The sequence below is a fragment of the Chaetodon trifascialis genome, chromosome 11, assembly GCF_039877785.1.
Source record: "Chaetodon trifascialis isolate fChaTrf1 chromosome 11, fChaTrf1.hap1, whole genome shotgun sequence".
In the NCBI taxonomy this organism is placed as follows: Eukaryota; Metazoa; Chordata; class Actinopteri; order Chaetodontiformes; family Chaetodontidae; genus Chaetodon; species Chaetodon trifascialis.
In genome coordinates this window covers 213329-230225 of record NC_092066.1, presented here as the reverse complement: position 1 = coordinate 230225, position 16897 = coordinate 213329, and the positions used below count along the sequence as shown (strand labels likewise).

The 16897-nt window shown below is 45.3% G+C and overlaps 1 protein-coding gene across 2 annotated transcripts; it reads left to right on the top strand.

Moving 5' to 3' along the window:
* The first annotated feature begins 4420 nt into the window (after nt 1-4420).
* Nucleotides 4421-16131, top strand: cdyl (chromodomain protein, Y-like). Of its 2 annotated transcripts, none has more exons than XM_070975163.1 (7): nt 4421-4638; nt 8343-9087; nt 11438-11721; nt 11829-12001; nt 12111-12321; nt 12419-12562; nt 14796-16125. In XM_070975163.1, exons 1-7 carry the CDS (start codon nt 4615-4617, stop codon nt 14952-14954), a joined length of 1740 nt encoding a protein of 579 aa, XP_070831264.1. In that variant the 5' UTR covers nt 4421-4614; the 3' UTR covers nt 14955-16125. The 2 variants fall into 2 exon arrangements, with proteins under 2 accessions (XP_070831264.1, XP_070831265.1); XM_070975164.1 differs by having other exon boundaries at nt 4436-4638; nt 11468-11721; nt 14796-16131.
* The last annotated feature ends 766 nt before the right edge of the window (nt 16132-16897 follow it).

The following is a 16897-nucleotide window of genomic DNA, read 5'->3' as shown; positions in this document are numbered from 1 at the left end:
AGAACACAAAAGAAACTTATGGCAACGCAATGGCAGAGCAAGTTGGCGATAGTGAGAAGTAGTTGTAAGGGGATAATAGGGACGCGTAAAGTTAGGTGATTACACGAATAGTTGAGAGAATTTGGATAAATTGACAGTATCGTAACCTCACGGACCAACTCTTATTCAAACCCGCTGAGCATGCCTACTTGGTTGATAACGTCCCGGCAAGTTCTGCTCCGAACTAACTCAAAGTTGCCCAGGTGCTCGTCCGTGGCTCGATCTGCTCGGTGGTCCGGTGGAAGGCCCAGGCACACCAAGGTGAAGAGCTGATGTTGGACGGTGATGTCTCTCGAACTGGGTTCTACGGTGTCGGTTACAGATAAGGGACGGCTCCGGATGGTTGTTAACCCGGACCAAGGATCAACAGCTGGCTGCAGGGTTTTGGTTCGGTTGAGTCCGTGAAGGATTATTTTAGACTGATATTAAATTGATAGTCTCTTCGATGGCCAATCGAAAAGGGTCTACAAAATTATTATAATTTGACTAAAATTTACTGATACTAAAACAAAACGGGTGGCTTAGAAAAATGAAAGTTTACGACAAAACTATAGAAACACGTCTTCTGAAAAATAAATCACGCTACTCGGTTTTGCTTTTGAGGAACTCGAAAACGGGAAAACTTAAAGAGCAAAACGACCGTACAAGACTAAGACAACTAAGAACTAACTGAGACAAAACTAAAACAAAACGTAACATAACTTAGGACGTAACATACTGAGGACTGCTGCATTCGACAAGCAGTTTTAAAAGTCGCTCCAGGGCGTGTCTAATGGGCAGGCCGTCGCACACGTGGGACGGTTTGTGGCGCGCCATGTAATCTCGCCTCATGGAACTAGAATTAATTAATGATTCATACGAGGGGCTCATCTGCTTCTCACTATGGTTAATCACTTATGATTTAAATGACAAGTTTTCAAAAGCATTCCAACATTGTTCACAACGTGTGTTAGACAAGTATTATGAATAGATGATGACATTCAACAATAATCAAAATAACAATTTCTAATACTCATCCTGAAACATATATGATGGTAGAAGGTATAATTACCACAAAAGCAAAGAAACAGACAGCTTGTATGTGTCCAAAGTGATTATTACTGGTATAACTACTTATTAATAAATGTATCACGTCAAGCGTATTGGTATGAACCTCCAGGTGGCAGTATGGTTCCATGGTAGAAATTCAGACAAACTTTATAAAACAGTTAAAATCACAACTTTGTCATTCTTCAAGTTAGAGAAACTGGAAAAGCATCAATGTTGTACATATTGTGAGTCCTGTAAGGTGAAAACATCAAAAGTTAAGTTTAACATAGAAGTTTGGTTATCCTGGAGTATTAGGAAAAAGCACACAAACATACAGCAGTTTGCTTCAGCAATGTCTAATTTACAACCCATCAGCATTATCTGATTTTTGGAGGTTCCTCTGGAGCCTGGCACCTTTCATTCGGACAGTTCCCGATCTCTCTTGGGGCTATCAGGAGAGAATTAGCATTGCCATGAGAACCATAGTGAGGAGAAGGCCACCTTTGATGTTGAGATATCTGTGTCTCTTGCTCTTCCAAAAGAGTGTGGAGGAGATGTCTCTTGTCCAGACATCTTGTCTCTGAAATTAACACCTTCCCTGTAAACAGTTCAAATGGTCAATAGCTCATGAAAGTTGGGGTGTTTTACAACTCCATTTCTCCTGAAGGAATGCAGAGAGGGTAAGAGAAGGTCAGTTAGAGGCCAGTTCTGCTCCACAGCTGAAGTGTCAGCAGTTTTTTTGCTGTTTGCAACTAACGAACATGAACATGTGTGAATGACTGTTTTACAGCACCTTTTTGAAGGAGTTTTTCTTACTGGACAGGTTCCAAAATGAAAAATCTCACATTTCTGTGCAAATGTGAGATAAAAGTAGCTGCAACTTCAGTCCCATAAATGCATCTTCCCAGCTCGGCTTCCTGATTTAGCTTTCCTAACAGCAACGAGACGAAAAAGAGGTGGGTTGATTTTGTGAAGACTGATGTTGACTCAGAGCTGAGGATCATCACCCACATCCGACTCTGCAGTGACCATTTTACACCAGATTTACAAATTAGATTTACAAGTTTACAAGCTTCCTAAATCGCCTCGTGTCTACACACCTTAAAAGCATGGATAGCGTGCTAGCATAACTCAGCTTGACTCCATGCCATCTTGCAGTCAAAGACACATGAATCACAACCTTCATCTTGTATCTCATTTTTCTGTTAAACTTTTAACTCTTGCAGTCCTGTCCTCTGTCTCTCGCCTCCCTCTCAAACACACAGTGCCATGCTTGCTTGCTGTTTAATGCTTTTATTGTAGTTGTAGTTGTATTTGGACAGTGGTCAACTGGTGCTGCTAAAGTGAAATACACTCTGTTGTCCTTCTAAGGAGCAGTTGTCTGTGCTTATTTGTACATATGCAGTATGATAACAGTTGGATCTGACAGTCAGTGCTTGGAGTCAACCCTTCACTGTAGAAATGTAAAATAGTGCTCAAATATTTCACATTTTAAGTGAACTCCCCTTTGTGAGACTGCATCTACTACTTAGTAGAGCATCTAGTACTTAGTACCTGATGCCAGGGTGGTACCTGGTAATTATTAACTCCTATGAGTAATTTTGTTGATGTCAATATCTATTGCTGATATTTGCAAATAACCACACCTGCCCCAACCAGTTATACCATTATTACCCAAGCTTTATGATGAGATGTGCAGGCTCCCACTCGGCTCTGTGTGTGCTCTTTGGCAGACTGCTCGTTTCCAGCAACCTTAATTAACACCCAACTGACTTTACTGCTGTGCAGGTTTGGTATGCCTCTGAGCTTTTCAGATCACAAGCTTCAGAATCAACAAAAATAGCTAATAATGGAGGCCACTTGTTCACATCATCTTGCCAACCATCTGTTATGGCAGGTAACGGTACTCTTCACCCTTTCTGAGCTCTGACAGGTTGTGTTCCCACTTCAACAGCTGATTTGGCTTGACCTTCAGGAATGGATGATACCATTTGATTACTTTAAGCTGGACATAATGCCCATATTACGTGCAAGGCATCATGGGACACAGTGGATATGTTACCCTCTAAAAGCACACAAAACAAAAAGCAGTCCAACATGCAACTTTGGTTAATGAACTGGTCCACAGAAAGTGATGTGACCCCATGTAACCCAGCTTTAATTTCAGCCAGTTCAGGCTGATATTTCTGTTTAATGTGTAATGGCCCTTCAGGTGTTGGGACAATACCGACAACTGCCACTCTGTTAAAATAATGCTGCGAGTGGAATCGCAGACTCTGGTGGTCAGAGCTGCATCAGGACAAAGCTATGTATGCGGTTTGTCACGCTCTGCACTGATATATATATAGACTAAGAGAGAAAGGACTCAAATTACATGTGACAGATTGCCATTTTCGGGTCATTTCAGAGGTTCTGCTGTGGTGCAGCAGTTGTTTTTTTGTCTGGAATTCTTTTCTTTTTTATGGAAGAACTTGGGATTTATATGATAAAGTTGTAAGTTTTCCTTTTTGGGTTCAGAGTTATAATATTCATTTAAAGTGTGATGAGGTTCAATGTACTTCAGTCCAACAAACTGTAAATAAAATTGAACAGACAGTAAACTGCTATCAAACCCTGAATATTCTGCCTATTGGTTACACCTGCAGCTGTCAGTGATGTCCCAGGATGCTGTTCGGTTTCCTGCTCACTGTAGGTTGGCGCGCTGTGGAAAACGGAAGTAAGAGCATAATGGACATGTCATTAAAGGGTTGAGTACAGTCGTGCTCTTCAGCAGCGTCTGTCTGGCTTATTTATGCAGTATTTAGATATTTAACAGGTCTAAGAAAGACATCCCTTTATTAGTCACACAGAGTTACAGCGGGAAACTGCACACGCCATGCATTTGTGAAATTCTTTTCTCTGCATTTAACCGTTTCCGGAAGTCCTTCCTCCGCGCAGACCGGCAGCGGTGGGCTGCCCGGGGAGCCGGATTTGGACAAATTAATGGATACATTAATGGACTGCAGTATATTAACGGGCTTTCAGCAAGTTTCCCTAATGGGCGAAGAAGTATTGTGAAAAATTCTGGTCCTATTAAGGTATAAACTAAAGGATGATTTTCATGTGATTTGGTCGGTTTTAATAAAGATGGAAGATGCCGCTGTGTTAGCTGACCGCCTGTTGCAGTAGCTCTGTCGTTTTCGATCGTTTTTGTAGTTTAGCATGTTTATGTGTATGTTTAACCTGCTGCTGCAACAAAAGAATTCCCCACACTGGAATCAATAAAGTAAAAGCCTAAGCCTAATTCAGTTTCATTAAAAAAAAAAAAAAAGAAGAAGAAAAAAAGAAGCCCGAACAGCAGTCCAGGGCTTTTATTTTGGAAGACAGTGAGTCAGACCGGATGTTACGGCAAAGCTGGTGTGCTAACAGCTAACAGCTAGTTAACTGTGACAAACTAGCTGGGTGTCCTGTAAATGAGCCCACGGACTGCGGATCTTCATCTTTCTCTCATGTTGCGGCTCGACTGAACGGCCTTCTGGACGCTGCTCGTGCCCACGCACAGTCTCCATGGCTACGGAAGAGTTCTACGAGGTAACGCGAGCTAATGCTAACATGCTAACGATAGCCAACGGCACGGTTCAGAGTTAACTTTATAAACTTTGTGAGCTGAGGAGGTACCGAACAACACAAAAATGAGACAGACTGGGCAGTGAGCAGCAGGCAGTGTTTACTCGTTAAAGTGAGTTAAAGTCCGTCAGCAGATTAAAAATCCCAGTTTGAATTCGCTTCCGTGTTTGGCCAGCAGAGTTAGCTCCCTGCCCGTGCTCTCGGTGTTAGCTCAGTGCTAACAGATTGTGTGTGCTCAATGCCGAGTGATCAAATGTCAGACAGTTTGTGAGGCTTCGGTTTGGTTTGGGACTGAACCGGTTCAGAGAGCGAAGAGAAAGTTTGGTTTGAAACTTTGATCGAGTTTGAATCAATCACAGAGCTGCAGGATTATTCATTTAGTGTCATTATATTACAATGATAACAGGGTTAGGTTTAGTGAACATCCGTTCATTTACACAAGTCAGACTTTGGAAAACCAGTCAGACAGTTTATCAGCTAAGCGCTAAGTTAATCAATAAAAACAATAAAAATCAGCAACTCTGATAATCGATTTACTGCTGAAGTTGTGTCTGCTGAGGTGGCCACTGTAGTTCTGTTTTCTGTATTTTAAATGTTTGCTTGAAAGTCTTGTTGCTGTCCTCTCAGACAGATGGGACAGACTGTCCCCCCTGCTTAAAGGGACAGTTCGGCTTCGGCCTTGTTGAATCGTACGAAGGACCTTCTAATCGATAGCCAGTGAATTAGCAGAACAGAAGCTAAGCTAACGCCGTGCTGTGGACAGCCGGCAGCAACACGTCTGTCCTACACCAACGCAGGCTCATCGGCAATACTCAGTGTCAGTTTGAAGACTTCTGAGCTTCCCCAGACCACCTGTATCTGCCTCAGGTGGTTCACCTGAGTACCTCATTCAACCTCACTTCAACAAACCTCAGCCATGCCTGTAAATCGAGGTGTAATACAAATATATGAAGAAATTGACAGCGTGTTGTATGAAGACTGTTGTAACAGGTGAATACCTCAGGTGAATACAGGTGAGACTTCATTCTGGAGGACAGTTTGGTCTCTATCGAAGTGGAAACTTCGAAGTGAAAAGATGTTCACGATGAAGATGAAGATGATCTGAGTGAAGCTGGGAGTTAGTTTAGAGTAAATGTACGTACAGATATGTACTTTTTACGTGTGTGAAGTTTTACTGAAGCCGACGAGCTGATGGAAACAAAGTGAGGAAGAAAGATCTGGAGGAAACGTCTTGATTTCACACAGAAATGATTGAAAATGATGGCTGTTTAGTTTTGGAGCTGGATTTAGTTATTTTAGATTTTTATTTGTCCACGAGCTGATTGACAGAAGATTATTTGGCAACTTTTTTGATCATCACTTAATCGATCGTCACTTTCAAGCAGCAGAGTTGTCTTCGTTTTGTGTCTCAGTGAACTGAATGTCTTTGGCTTTAATCTGTTGAACTCTGACAAACTGAGATTTTTCACTATTTTCTGACATTTAATAAAACCAAATTTACCCACAGATGAAGAAGATATTATTCCATAAAACAGCTTAAAGTCTTCATTTTCTAACTTTGTGTTGTTCAGAGACAGAACATGAATCAGCTTCAAACCCGTGGTGCTCTTCAGAAATTCAGCTCAATATTTTCCTGTTTTGGACTCTTTCAGACCAAACAGTCGAGAAAATAGTTGTCAGATTAATACATACCCTTGCAGTTGTTTAGTTATTGATACTCATTTATTTCCCCATAAAGTTTACAGAACAAATTGTTGAATTGGTGTTCTCTTTGTATATTTGTGTGTTTTTGACCCATTTTTGCTGTAAAATGTTTGTCTGCACATTCTCAACACACATTTTTATCATCATTCAAGGGTTCTTGTCACGTCTTTACTGAGAAATCTGCAGGTTATTTTCATTTAATAGCTTTGTCTATCAAGCATCAGAAACCATCCTGTGTCAGAAAACCAAAAGTAACCACGTCGCTGTCAGTTCAGGTGGAGAGAAGCGGCAAACCGTCAGAGAGGCTGGAGGACTTTTTGCCATTTATCCAGTTATCAGTGATCAGAATAGGTACTGATTCATTTTCTCTTGTCAGTCAGTAGTTGAATTGTTGCAGCTCTAGTTTTTTTAAACTCTCATGCGTCAGCATTGAAGTCCAGCATCAAGAATCCAGAACAAACCTTCTTGAGTAGATTTGGACTAGGAGGCCCCGGCCTGTAGGCTGCAGCCAGAAACAGCCTGTTTCTGTTGACGTGAGCCGGAGGTAGGGCTAGGTGATAAAACGATAACGATATGTCTCGCGATAGACACGTCATCAATATCAATAAAAAAATGTGTTCGATAAAAGATTCGATAAAGGCACTCGCTCTCAGGTAATTGAGTAACGTAGGGAGTAATCGCTGATCAGTGAGAGTGACACGCTAACACACCAATCATGTAACGGTATCAAGTTCGGTTGCACCATCTCGTTGTCACGTGTTTGATGCTTCGCGAGGAGTGAGATGAGAAACAGAAAGTGAGCGCTGCAGCGAGCGAAGAAATCGTCGATAAAACAGGGAAAGTCAGCTCAGTATGGAGTTTTTTGGATTTTATAAGTCGGACCGTCGTCAGACCAACGTGGTCTGTAACTTATGCAAGACTGTCGTCCCCACCAAGACCAGTAACACCACAAACTTATTGAACCAGCTTAGCTGCGCTCACTCTTTGGAGCGCAGCCGTATTCGCCAACGTCCGCCAACCGCAGCCCACCGACAAGCAGCTGACCGCCATGCAGAGGTATCTGCTTCAGTGCCTGATGACAAATCATCTAAAAGGCACGAAGACGTAACGGAGGCAGCGGCATCTCATACAGCTAAAGACACGCTTCACTGAGCACTGAGGAGAAGCCAGCTTACAAACAGCTCTTATAATAAAAATATAACTGAACAGTTCATGTATGTTCAGAGGAAGAAGAGCGACTGAAGTTGTTCTTATGTCTAGGCTGGTTTTATAGTTCAGTCAGTGTTACTGTGCTGTCATCATGTTTGTTTGTTTGTTTGTTACTGATGTCAAGTATCTGCTGTGTTTCTAAAACACTGCACATATCTGAAAACATTTTATTCAGCAGAAGGTTGCACTAAACCTGCAGAAAAAAAGTTCTCAGGTTTCTCTGTTTACATTTTTACACTTTTTTGACATTTATTATTTGAGTGTTTTCCATGGTTGTGTTGACGTTTCCTTTCTGCCTTGATAGCTGAGGGGATTATAATCAGAGGAAGGTTAAATTTAAAATAAAAATGTTTAAATTGAATGTATTTTTCTCCTGGTCCATATTTTAAATAGGTCATAAAAATATCAATAATTATCGATATCGACCGATATAAAACACTTATATCGTGATAGAGTTTTCAGCCATATCGCCCAGCCCTAGCCGGAGGTTCTTCTCTTATTGAATCTGAAATCATTTCTCCTCTCGGTGTGAGTGTTTGTGAAGATTTCAGAGGTTCGAGGTGGCTTGTTGAAGTTTAGAGAGACTGTTGTCATAGGAACTGTTTATATAGTTAATCTGTGAATGAAAGAGAAGGGTTAAACAGTTTAACAGCAGAACAAGATGAAAGTTCATGGATTCATCCAGATAACTGACCCTCCTGATGAAGATGATGATGATGCTGGTAGTTTTAGCGCTGCTAACTGTCTCCCTGCAGGTGGAGAGGATCATGGATAAGAGGAAGAATAAGAAGGGAAAGGTGGAGTACCTGGTCAGATGGAGAGGTTATGGCTCAGAGGGGGACACCTGGGAGCCTGAGAGTCACCTGTCCACCTGTATGATCTATGTCCACGACTTTAACCGTCAGTACGCCGAGTGGCAGAGAGACAGCACGTTGCTACGCTCCACCCGCAGCTCACCCAGCCACCACTGCAACCCCACCCACAGACCACCTTGTAGGCCGCCACCCACCACTGCCGTTCGCAGTGACATCATGGGCGGTTTAACTGGAGACTGTGATCAGGCTAAACCTGGTCTTGGTCCGGCTCACCTGCCCCCCACTGGACCGACCCACCTGGCCTTCGTCAGCTCCCAGCAACCCCCACTGGCCGGCAGGTTCAGCAGCGGTCTGATGTCAGCACCTCCGGCCGGCTCGGCCCGCCGCAGCATGGACCTATCCAAGACTGGCATCAAGATCCTGGTTCCTAAAAGTCCGATGAATAATCGTATGGACTCCGAGGAGTCTCCCAACGAAGTGGCTCACGGTTTGGAGGCTGGCGCTCAAGAGGCTCATCTGGTCCCACCTGAGGTTGCTCTGTTAGTGAAACCAGCAGGAGCAGGAGTCCAGCTGGGGCCCGGAGAGGAGAGGGCACGCATGGGGACGAGACCCCGCAACCAAAACCCCTTGCCCCCACCCCGAGTACCTGTCACACCTGCTGCCATACGCTCCCTCAGCAGCACAGGTGAGATCAAAGCTGACACAGCATTTTGTCAAATCTGAATCCAGGGTCTCCAGGGGCTTCAACTCACTGCTGAATCCATTGTTCTGACATTGTGCATTAACAGCTGACATCTGTTTCTGTATTCTGAAAACATGAAATATTTCAAATGAATCCTCAAACCAAAGAGTCACAAATCAAAATAAGAGCATGAAACACTCATGACGAGAAAACAAACTATTGCAGGTTGTTGCATCTTGCAGTCCAGATTGAGTGTTTGGGATTGACCTGATGAGCAGATGAGAAGATGATCCTTCATCATCACAGTCCTGCAGAAACCAGATTACTTGTCCAGTAGGAAGCTTCTGTGCTGCTCTGTGACATCCATCGTTCAGCAGTTTCAAAACCAGCTGTCAGTACACTTACCTGTTCATCAGAGTCATCAGGCAGTAATAAAACCCATTAACCTCACCTGTAACGTACTTCCTGAAAGACACCATACACCTGTATGAGTCCACTGGTAGCACTGGAAACAATTTGAGCTTGAAAGTAACTCAGTGTTTTCAAGGTCGTCACCAATAGATAGTTGTTTCCTTCTGGAGTGACTCTGGACTGATTCTGGAGTGACTCTGGACTTATTCTAGAGTGATTTTGGACTGATTCTGGAGTGACTCTGAACTGATTCTGGAGTAACTCTGGACTGACTGGACTTATTCTAGAGTGACTCTGGAGTGACTCGGGACTGATTCTTGAGTGACTCTGGACTGACTCTGGAGTGACTCTGGACTTATTCTAGAGTGACTCTGGACTGACTCTGGACTGATTCTGGAGTGACTCTGGACTGACTCTGGACTGATTCTGGACTGATTCTGTAGTGACTCTGGACTGACTCTGGAGTAACTCTGGACTTATTCTAGAGTGACTCTGGACTGATTCTGGACTGATTCTGGAGTGACTGGACAGATTCTGGAGTGACTCTGGACTGATTCTGGACTGACTCTGGACTGATTCTGGAGTGACTCTGGACTGATTCTGGAGTGACTCTGGACTGATTCTGGACTGATTCTAGAGTGACTCTGGACTGACTCTGGAGTGACTCTGGACTGATTCTGGAGTGACTCTGGACTGATTCTGGAGTGACTCTGGACTGACTCTGGACTTATTCTAGAGTGACTCTGGAGTGACTCGGGACTGATTCTTGAGTGACTCTGGACTGACTCTGGAGTGACTCTGGACTTATTCTAGAGTGACTCTGGACTGATTCTGGAGTGACTCTGGACTGAATCTGGACTGACTCTGGACTGATTCTGTAGTGACTCTGGACTGACTCTGGAGTAACTCTGGACTTATTCTAGAGTGACTCTGGACTGATTCTGGACTGATTCTGGAGTGACTGGACTGATTCTGGAGTGACTCTGGACTGATTCTGGACTGACTCTGGACTGATTCTGGACTGACTCTGGACTGACTCTGGACTGATTCTGGAGTGACTCTGGACTGATTCTGGAGTGACTCTGGACTGATTCTGGAGTGACTCTGGACTTATTCTAGAGTGACTCTGGGCTGACTCTGGAGTGACTCTGGACTTATTCTAGAGTGACTCTGGGCTGACTCTGGAGTGACTCTGGACTTATTCTAGAGTGACTCTGGAGTGACTCGGGACTGATTCTTGAGTGACTCTGGAGTGACTCTGGACTTATTCTAGAGTGACTCTAGAGTGACTCTGGACTGATTCTTGAGTGACTCTGGAGTGACTCTGGACTTATTCTAGAGTCACTCTAGAGTGACTCTGGACTGATTCTTGAGTGACTCTGGACTGACTCTGGAGTGACTCTGGACTGATTCTGGAGTGACTCTGGACTGACTCTGGAGTGACTCTGGACTGACTCTGGACTGATTCTGGACTGATTCTGGAGTGACTCTGGAGTGACTCTGGACTGATTCTGGACTGATTCTGGACTGACTCTGGACTGACTCTGGACTTATTCTAGAGTGACTCTGGACTGATTCTGGAGTGACTCTGGACTGACTCTGGACTGACTCTGGAGTGACTCTGGGCTGATTCTGGAGTGACTCTGGACTGACTCTGGACTGACTCTGGACTGATTCTGGAGTGACTCTGGAGTGACTTTGGACTGATTCTGGACTGATTCTGGACTGACTCTGGACTTATTCTAGAGTGACTCTGGACTGATTCTTGAGTGACTCTGGACTGATTCTTGAGTGACTCTGGACTGACTCTGGACTGACTCTGGACTGACTCTGGAGTAACTCTGGACTGACTCAGGTGCCTGAACTCTGTCACTTTATATTCTTTCTTTCTGAGAAGTCCTTTAATGTGAAGATATATAAAATGACATCTTGTATCATGAAGGTCTGATGATCAGCGTTCGGACTCCTCCAGGTAACTCTGCGTTGATGGAGGCTGTCGCTGCTAATGGGATGCCAGGTATGCAGGGCGCTGTTGCCGGAGCGACCAGCGTGACGGGGAAACGTCGTCTTGAGGAACGCTCTGCTTTCGACAAACGTCTCCGGTTCAGCGTCCGACAGACGGAAAGTGCTTACCGTTACCGTGACATTGTGGTGAAGAAACAAGATGGCTTCACTCACATCCTGCTGTCAACCAAGAGCTCAGAGAACAACACGCTCAACCCTGAGGTGAGGCCACGCCTCCCAAACACCTGACACACCTGACGTGGTGAATGCAGGATTGTTGTCATGGTTATTGATGCCCACAGCCATGTTATTCCTCTTCTCTTTGTTAGGTGATGAAGGAGATCCAGAGCGCCATGGCGACGGCAGCATCAGATGACAGTAAGATGGTGTTGCTCGGCGCTGTCGGCAGCGTCTTCTGCTGCGGCCTCGACTTCCTGTATTTCATTAGACGCCTGACGGACGACAGGAAGAAGGAGAGCATCAAGATGGCCGAAACCATCAGGTAACACCAACTGGAGAAGCAAGATTGCAATTAGAGCCCTGTCTGATGTCATCAGAAAGTCAGAGGTGCTGTCAGCGTTGACCTCTGACCTCTGTGTCCTCTCCTTCAGGACCTTTGTCAACACCTTCATCCAGTTCAGGAAGCCGATTGTGGCAGCGGTGAATGGGCCAGCGGTTGGCCTCGGCGCCGCCATCCTGCCACTCTGTGATGTCGTGTGGGCCAATGAGAAGGCCTGGTTCCAAACGCCGTACACGTCCTATGGCCAGACGCCCGACGCCTGCTCGTCCTTCACCTTTCCCCGCATCATGGGCCTCGCCTCGGTCAGGCCAACACTTAAAAAGTTCCATTTTGTTCCAGGCTAAGTTAAAATGCTCCGTTCTGCTCCAGACTAAGTTGATGTGTTCCGTTCTGTTCCAGGCTAACGAGCTGCTGCTGAGCGGCAGGAAGTTGACGGCTCAGGAGGCATGTTCTAAAGGCTTGATTTCTCAGGTTCTGTGGCCAGGAACCTTCACGCAGGAAGTGATGCTACGAATCAAAGAGCTGGTGACCGTCGACTCACTGGTCAGTGACAAGCACCCATATAGTGTGTGTGTGTGTGTGTGTGTGTGTGTGTGTGTGTGTGTGTGTGTGTGTGTGTGTGTGTGTGTGTGTGTGTGTGTGTGTGTGTGTGTTGAGTTGATGGAAACAGGTCATTGATGGATGCAGGTGTCTCTGAAAACATGGCCAGAGAGAGAGAAACATTCTGAGATGATGCTCTCCTGACCTTGACTTTACGGGATGGGCCAATCAGGGCCTGTCTCCACTGAAGACGTTTCAGGTGATCATTACAGAAACAAAATGTGTTTGAGGACGGCCTGTTGAAAGTTTTCATTGAAGCCTATGGGACAGATTAAAGGGACTTCAGAAGATTCAAACCTCTGACACTGACGGTGGCTTTCCAGAGGAAGTCTGGACAAAATATTGTGGAAATAATTTTCAGGAACTTTGCATTTTTCCCTGAAGGTTATTAATTTTCTTCTCTTTTTTTATTTTTTCAAATGAAACACCCCATGTTCTGTTTCTGTGTTTGATGGTTATGAAGATGATTGTGTTTACTTCCGCTGTGATAAAAGAAAAAATGGAAACAAAAGAAAATGAGAAGAGCTCAAAGTCAATATATTTAATGTTCTTCCTCATCAGCTTCAGTGATTTCTGTAAATATCTCTTATTGTGGATCTGATGCAGCGACTCGTTTCACAGACTGAAAGATGTGGAACGCTCCAGAAACACCTGATTGGAACATTCCACAGGTAAACAGGGTGATTGGTCACAGGTGAGAGGATCATGATTGGCTATGAAAGGGGCGTCCTGGAAGCGAGGTTCACCACTTTGTGAACACATGAAGGATGAAGCAATCATAAACTAGCACTCAGGATCTGTGGACAGGATGTGTGTCACCTCTTCAGGAGACAGAAGATCAGGACGGCGTCAGGACCAGATGCCACGTCCCCTTCCTCTCTGAAAGTATGTGCTGACCAGCTGACGCCCATCTTCACACAGATTTTTAACAGCTCACTGGAGCTGTGTGAACTTCCCTCGTGCTTCAAACACTCCATAATAACTCTGGGGCCAAGAACTCCTCCACGTCAGGAAGTGACTGCAGACCCGTCACCCTGACATCTGTGGGTGCTTTTCATTCCATAAATTGGTCTCCTCGTCTCCTCCACTCGCTTCCTCTCCTCGCATCTTAGCTCCGCCCAGCGAGGACATGAAAGAGGGATGCGAGGAAGGGACGTGAGGACGGAGGAGACGAAAAATCCTCGCTCCACAGCGTCAGTCCGAAGCGACGTCACTGACTGATGACGTTTGCACAGCTGTAAAAGCTGTAAAACGTGATATTATGGTCAGATCTGCAGTCACACTGTTCTACTCCTGATTGCTATTGATGAGGTTTCAATTAAATGCCGTTAGAGGCGTAACAGAGGACGGCTGTGCGGTAGATTAAACCAGCAGCCTTGTAGCCTCGCTTTAAAAAAAACGTAATATACCAAGAATTTTCATTCATTTCTTGGTGACAGACACAGTTGTTAAAAGGACACAGTTGAAACAAGAATCAGGATGACATTTGTGAAGACCTGCTCCCGCCATGATTCAAACGTGCGCCACATACGACACGCCCCTTAAATAATAAAGACTTCGTAGGATACACCGGTGTGTCCTCACTCTGATCTCCTTCAGAAGCCTCCTCTCTCCTCGCTCCTCGCTCCTCGTCTCCTTCAGGTGCATTTAAGCAATTGGAAGATCCTTCATCATGGCGGAGGGGAAACGACTTCTGGGTCGACGAAGGAGAGAGGAGACGAGGAGGCACAATTCAACGTCATGAAAAGCACCCCCCCCCGGAGCCCCTGCAGTTTGCATAGTGAGCAAAGAGGAGTCAACTTGGGACTGAACGACATCCTGCAGCATCCTGACCACCCAGGGCCACATGCAAGGATCCTGCTTGTGGACTTCAACACCATCGTCCCAGAAATCCTCCACTCAAAACTCCGCCGGCTCACTGTGCCAGCCTCCTCCTGACAGACGATGAAGCTGATGAGGTCAAACATTAAAAGCACTGTTTTCAGCTGAGTTTGGATCAGCAGGTCATCACGTTCTGTTTCACTGATGTTTTACACATTAGCGCCCTTCTTTGGAAACAGGGTTGTATATATCCACACACACACTACGCCGCGACCTCTGTGTGCATGTTTTATGTGTCACTTCTCCTTTGACTTCGCCCTCTGTGGTGTTTGTGGTTCCACTTCCTGTCCTGCAGGTTCTGCGGGAGTCTAAAGCCCTGATGAGGAACACCAGCCGCAGTGCTCTGGAGCAAGCTAATGAGCGCGAGTGTGAAGCCCTGAAGAGAGTCTGGGGCTCGTCTCAGGGAACCGACTCCATCCTGCAGTACCTGCAGAGGAGAACCGAGCTCTGCTAGAATCTGGACCTGGGCCAGGACTTGAAACAGGAGCAAGGCTGGTCCCGTGACTCAGCATCACTGACTCAGCAGATTCTGCGATGGAGAGGAAACGCTGAATGTTTTCTCACTTTGTTGTAAGATTTAAGTTATAACTTGAGCAGAAAGCTGGTTTCTAAACAGCCGGTCACTTCTGTAAATCCTCTTGTTCTCCATGTCCTTTCATTTTATCCTACTCTCATCCACGGGAGTCCACAGGGTTCAGATTTTGGTCCTGTGGTATAGCTTCACATGCTTTCTTCAGATGATGACATCAGGAAACGTGGGGCTGATCATCAGGCTTCTGTTTTCATGACTGTTGTTCCTGCCAGCCCAAACCGAGGGTGTGTTACGCCCTCGGTTTGAGAGGAGCCTGAACAGATCAGCTCAGGGTTTAAACAGCTCGTTCAGTCAGACTGAATGCTTACTGGATGTGTCTGGTAACTTCTCAGTGACAACGGCTGAAAACAGCAGGTTTCCAGTGGGAGAGCTGGGAGGGTTTCCAGTGGCAGAGCTGGGAGGGTTTCCAGTGGGAGAGCTGGGAGGGTTTCCAGTGGGAGAGCTGGGACAGTCTCTGCTGAGCTCGGCTGAAAGGCCTGGACCTCTGCACTGGACGCAGAGATGGAACTCAAACATGAGTCTGACAGAGAACCAGAGCATTTAGAAAATGCTGGACTGCTCATTCAAGTGGAGGTGACCTCTGACCTGTTCCCTCTTATGAATTTCAACATGGAGGAACAAACAGGAAGTCAGCTAACACACAGACCTTCATGTTTCCTGCGGTGGATTTGGTTCATGCTTTTTTAAACAGGATCATCAGGCGGTGCGTCACAGATCTTACATATGTATGAGTCCACAGTTCTGTCCTCTCTTAGACTTCAATGACTCCATGTTTCCTCTGGCGCCACCTTCAGGACAAACTGTATGTTTACCAAGTTCCTTTGATGTTGAGTCTAAGAACAGATAAATCATCAGGGTGTCATGAACTGTTGATAGGACTTTGAATTCAGTTGTGAGGGTCTGACCAGGATCAGGTTTCTCTTATCAACCATGAAACAGTTTAACCCACATGTTCAACACAAACTCTCCCCATTTCAGTACACTGACTCTTCTGTCTGTTCCTGTTTTTTCATATAAAAGTAAACCTTGAAGTCCAACTGAAATGTCATGATTTTTGTCTGCTACAGCATCTCAACATCAACAGAAGAGAAGCCAGATCGGAGGAATGTGTTCAGATTTTTTTGCGCCCTCGTTAAATCATTTGACTCAGTACCATTTGGTCTTTGCGTGGATGGAGACCTTATTTTCATACAGCCAATCAAATCTTGCTGAAAAGCAACATCAACGTTGTATCATTGGTAGAGCAGACAGTCACACTGAGCCAATCAGCAGCCGGCTACACCACGCAAGAGCCACATCTCTGAACAACAGCCCGCATTAGCTTCATGCTACGGTCTTCTTGTTCTGCACCCCAGCATGTTGAAGGAGCCACCAAACCGATGTTCAGAGGAAAAGTGCATCGTTACACTTGTTTGCAGGGGAGACAGCCAGTCAGCTGTTCAGCTGCGGCACGTTAAACGACGCGTTGACGTACTCAGAAATGGTCCAGTTAGACGCTGACATGGTTCTTCCTCATACACAACACAATCTGCCATTGAATTGAATTGACATGGAGACGACAGCTTAAGTTTGTTTACTTGACTCATTTCCTACAGTGTCACCCCAGCAGTCTGCAAACTGTCAATCAAAGTAAGGCACGCCCACCCAGCCAGCTGAGAAGGAGCATTTCTGATCCTTCATTGGTACCTGTGGACAGAGCCAGGCTCACAGTTTCCACCTGTTTACAGTCTTAATGTTAAGCTAAGCTAACTAGCTTCTGGCTGTATCTGAATGCTTATGGCCACATTTACATAGCGCTTTAATCT

Coding starts and splice junctions, on each gene's coding strand:
- cdyl (XM_070975163.1), top strand. CDS start 4,615: ATGGCTACGGAAGAGTTCTACGAG. Junction 9,088..11,437: donor ACGCTCCCTCAGCAGCACAG/GTGAGATCAAAG, acceptor TGTATCATGAAG/GTCTGATGATCAGCGTTCGG. Junction 11,722..11,828: donor ACAACACGCTCAACCCTGAG/GTGAGGCCACGC, acceptor TCTCTTTGTTAG/GTGATGAAGGAGATCCAGAG.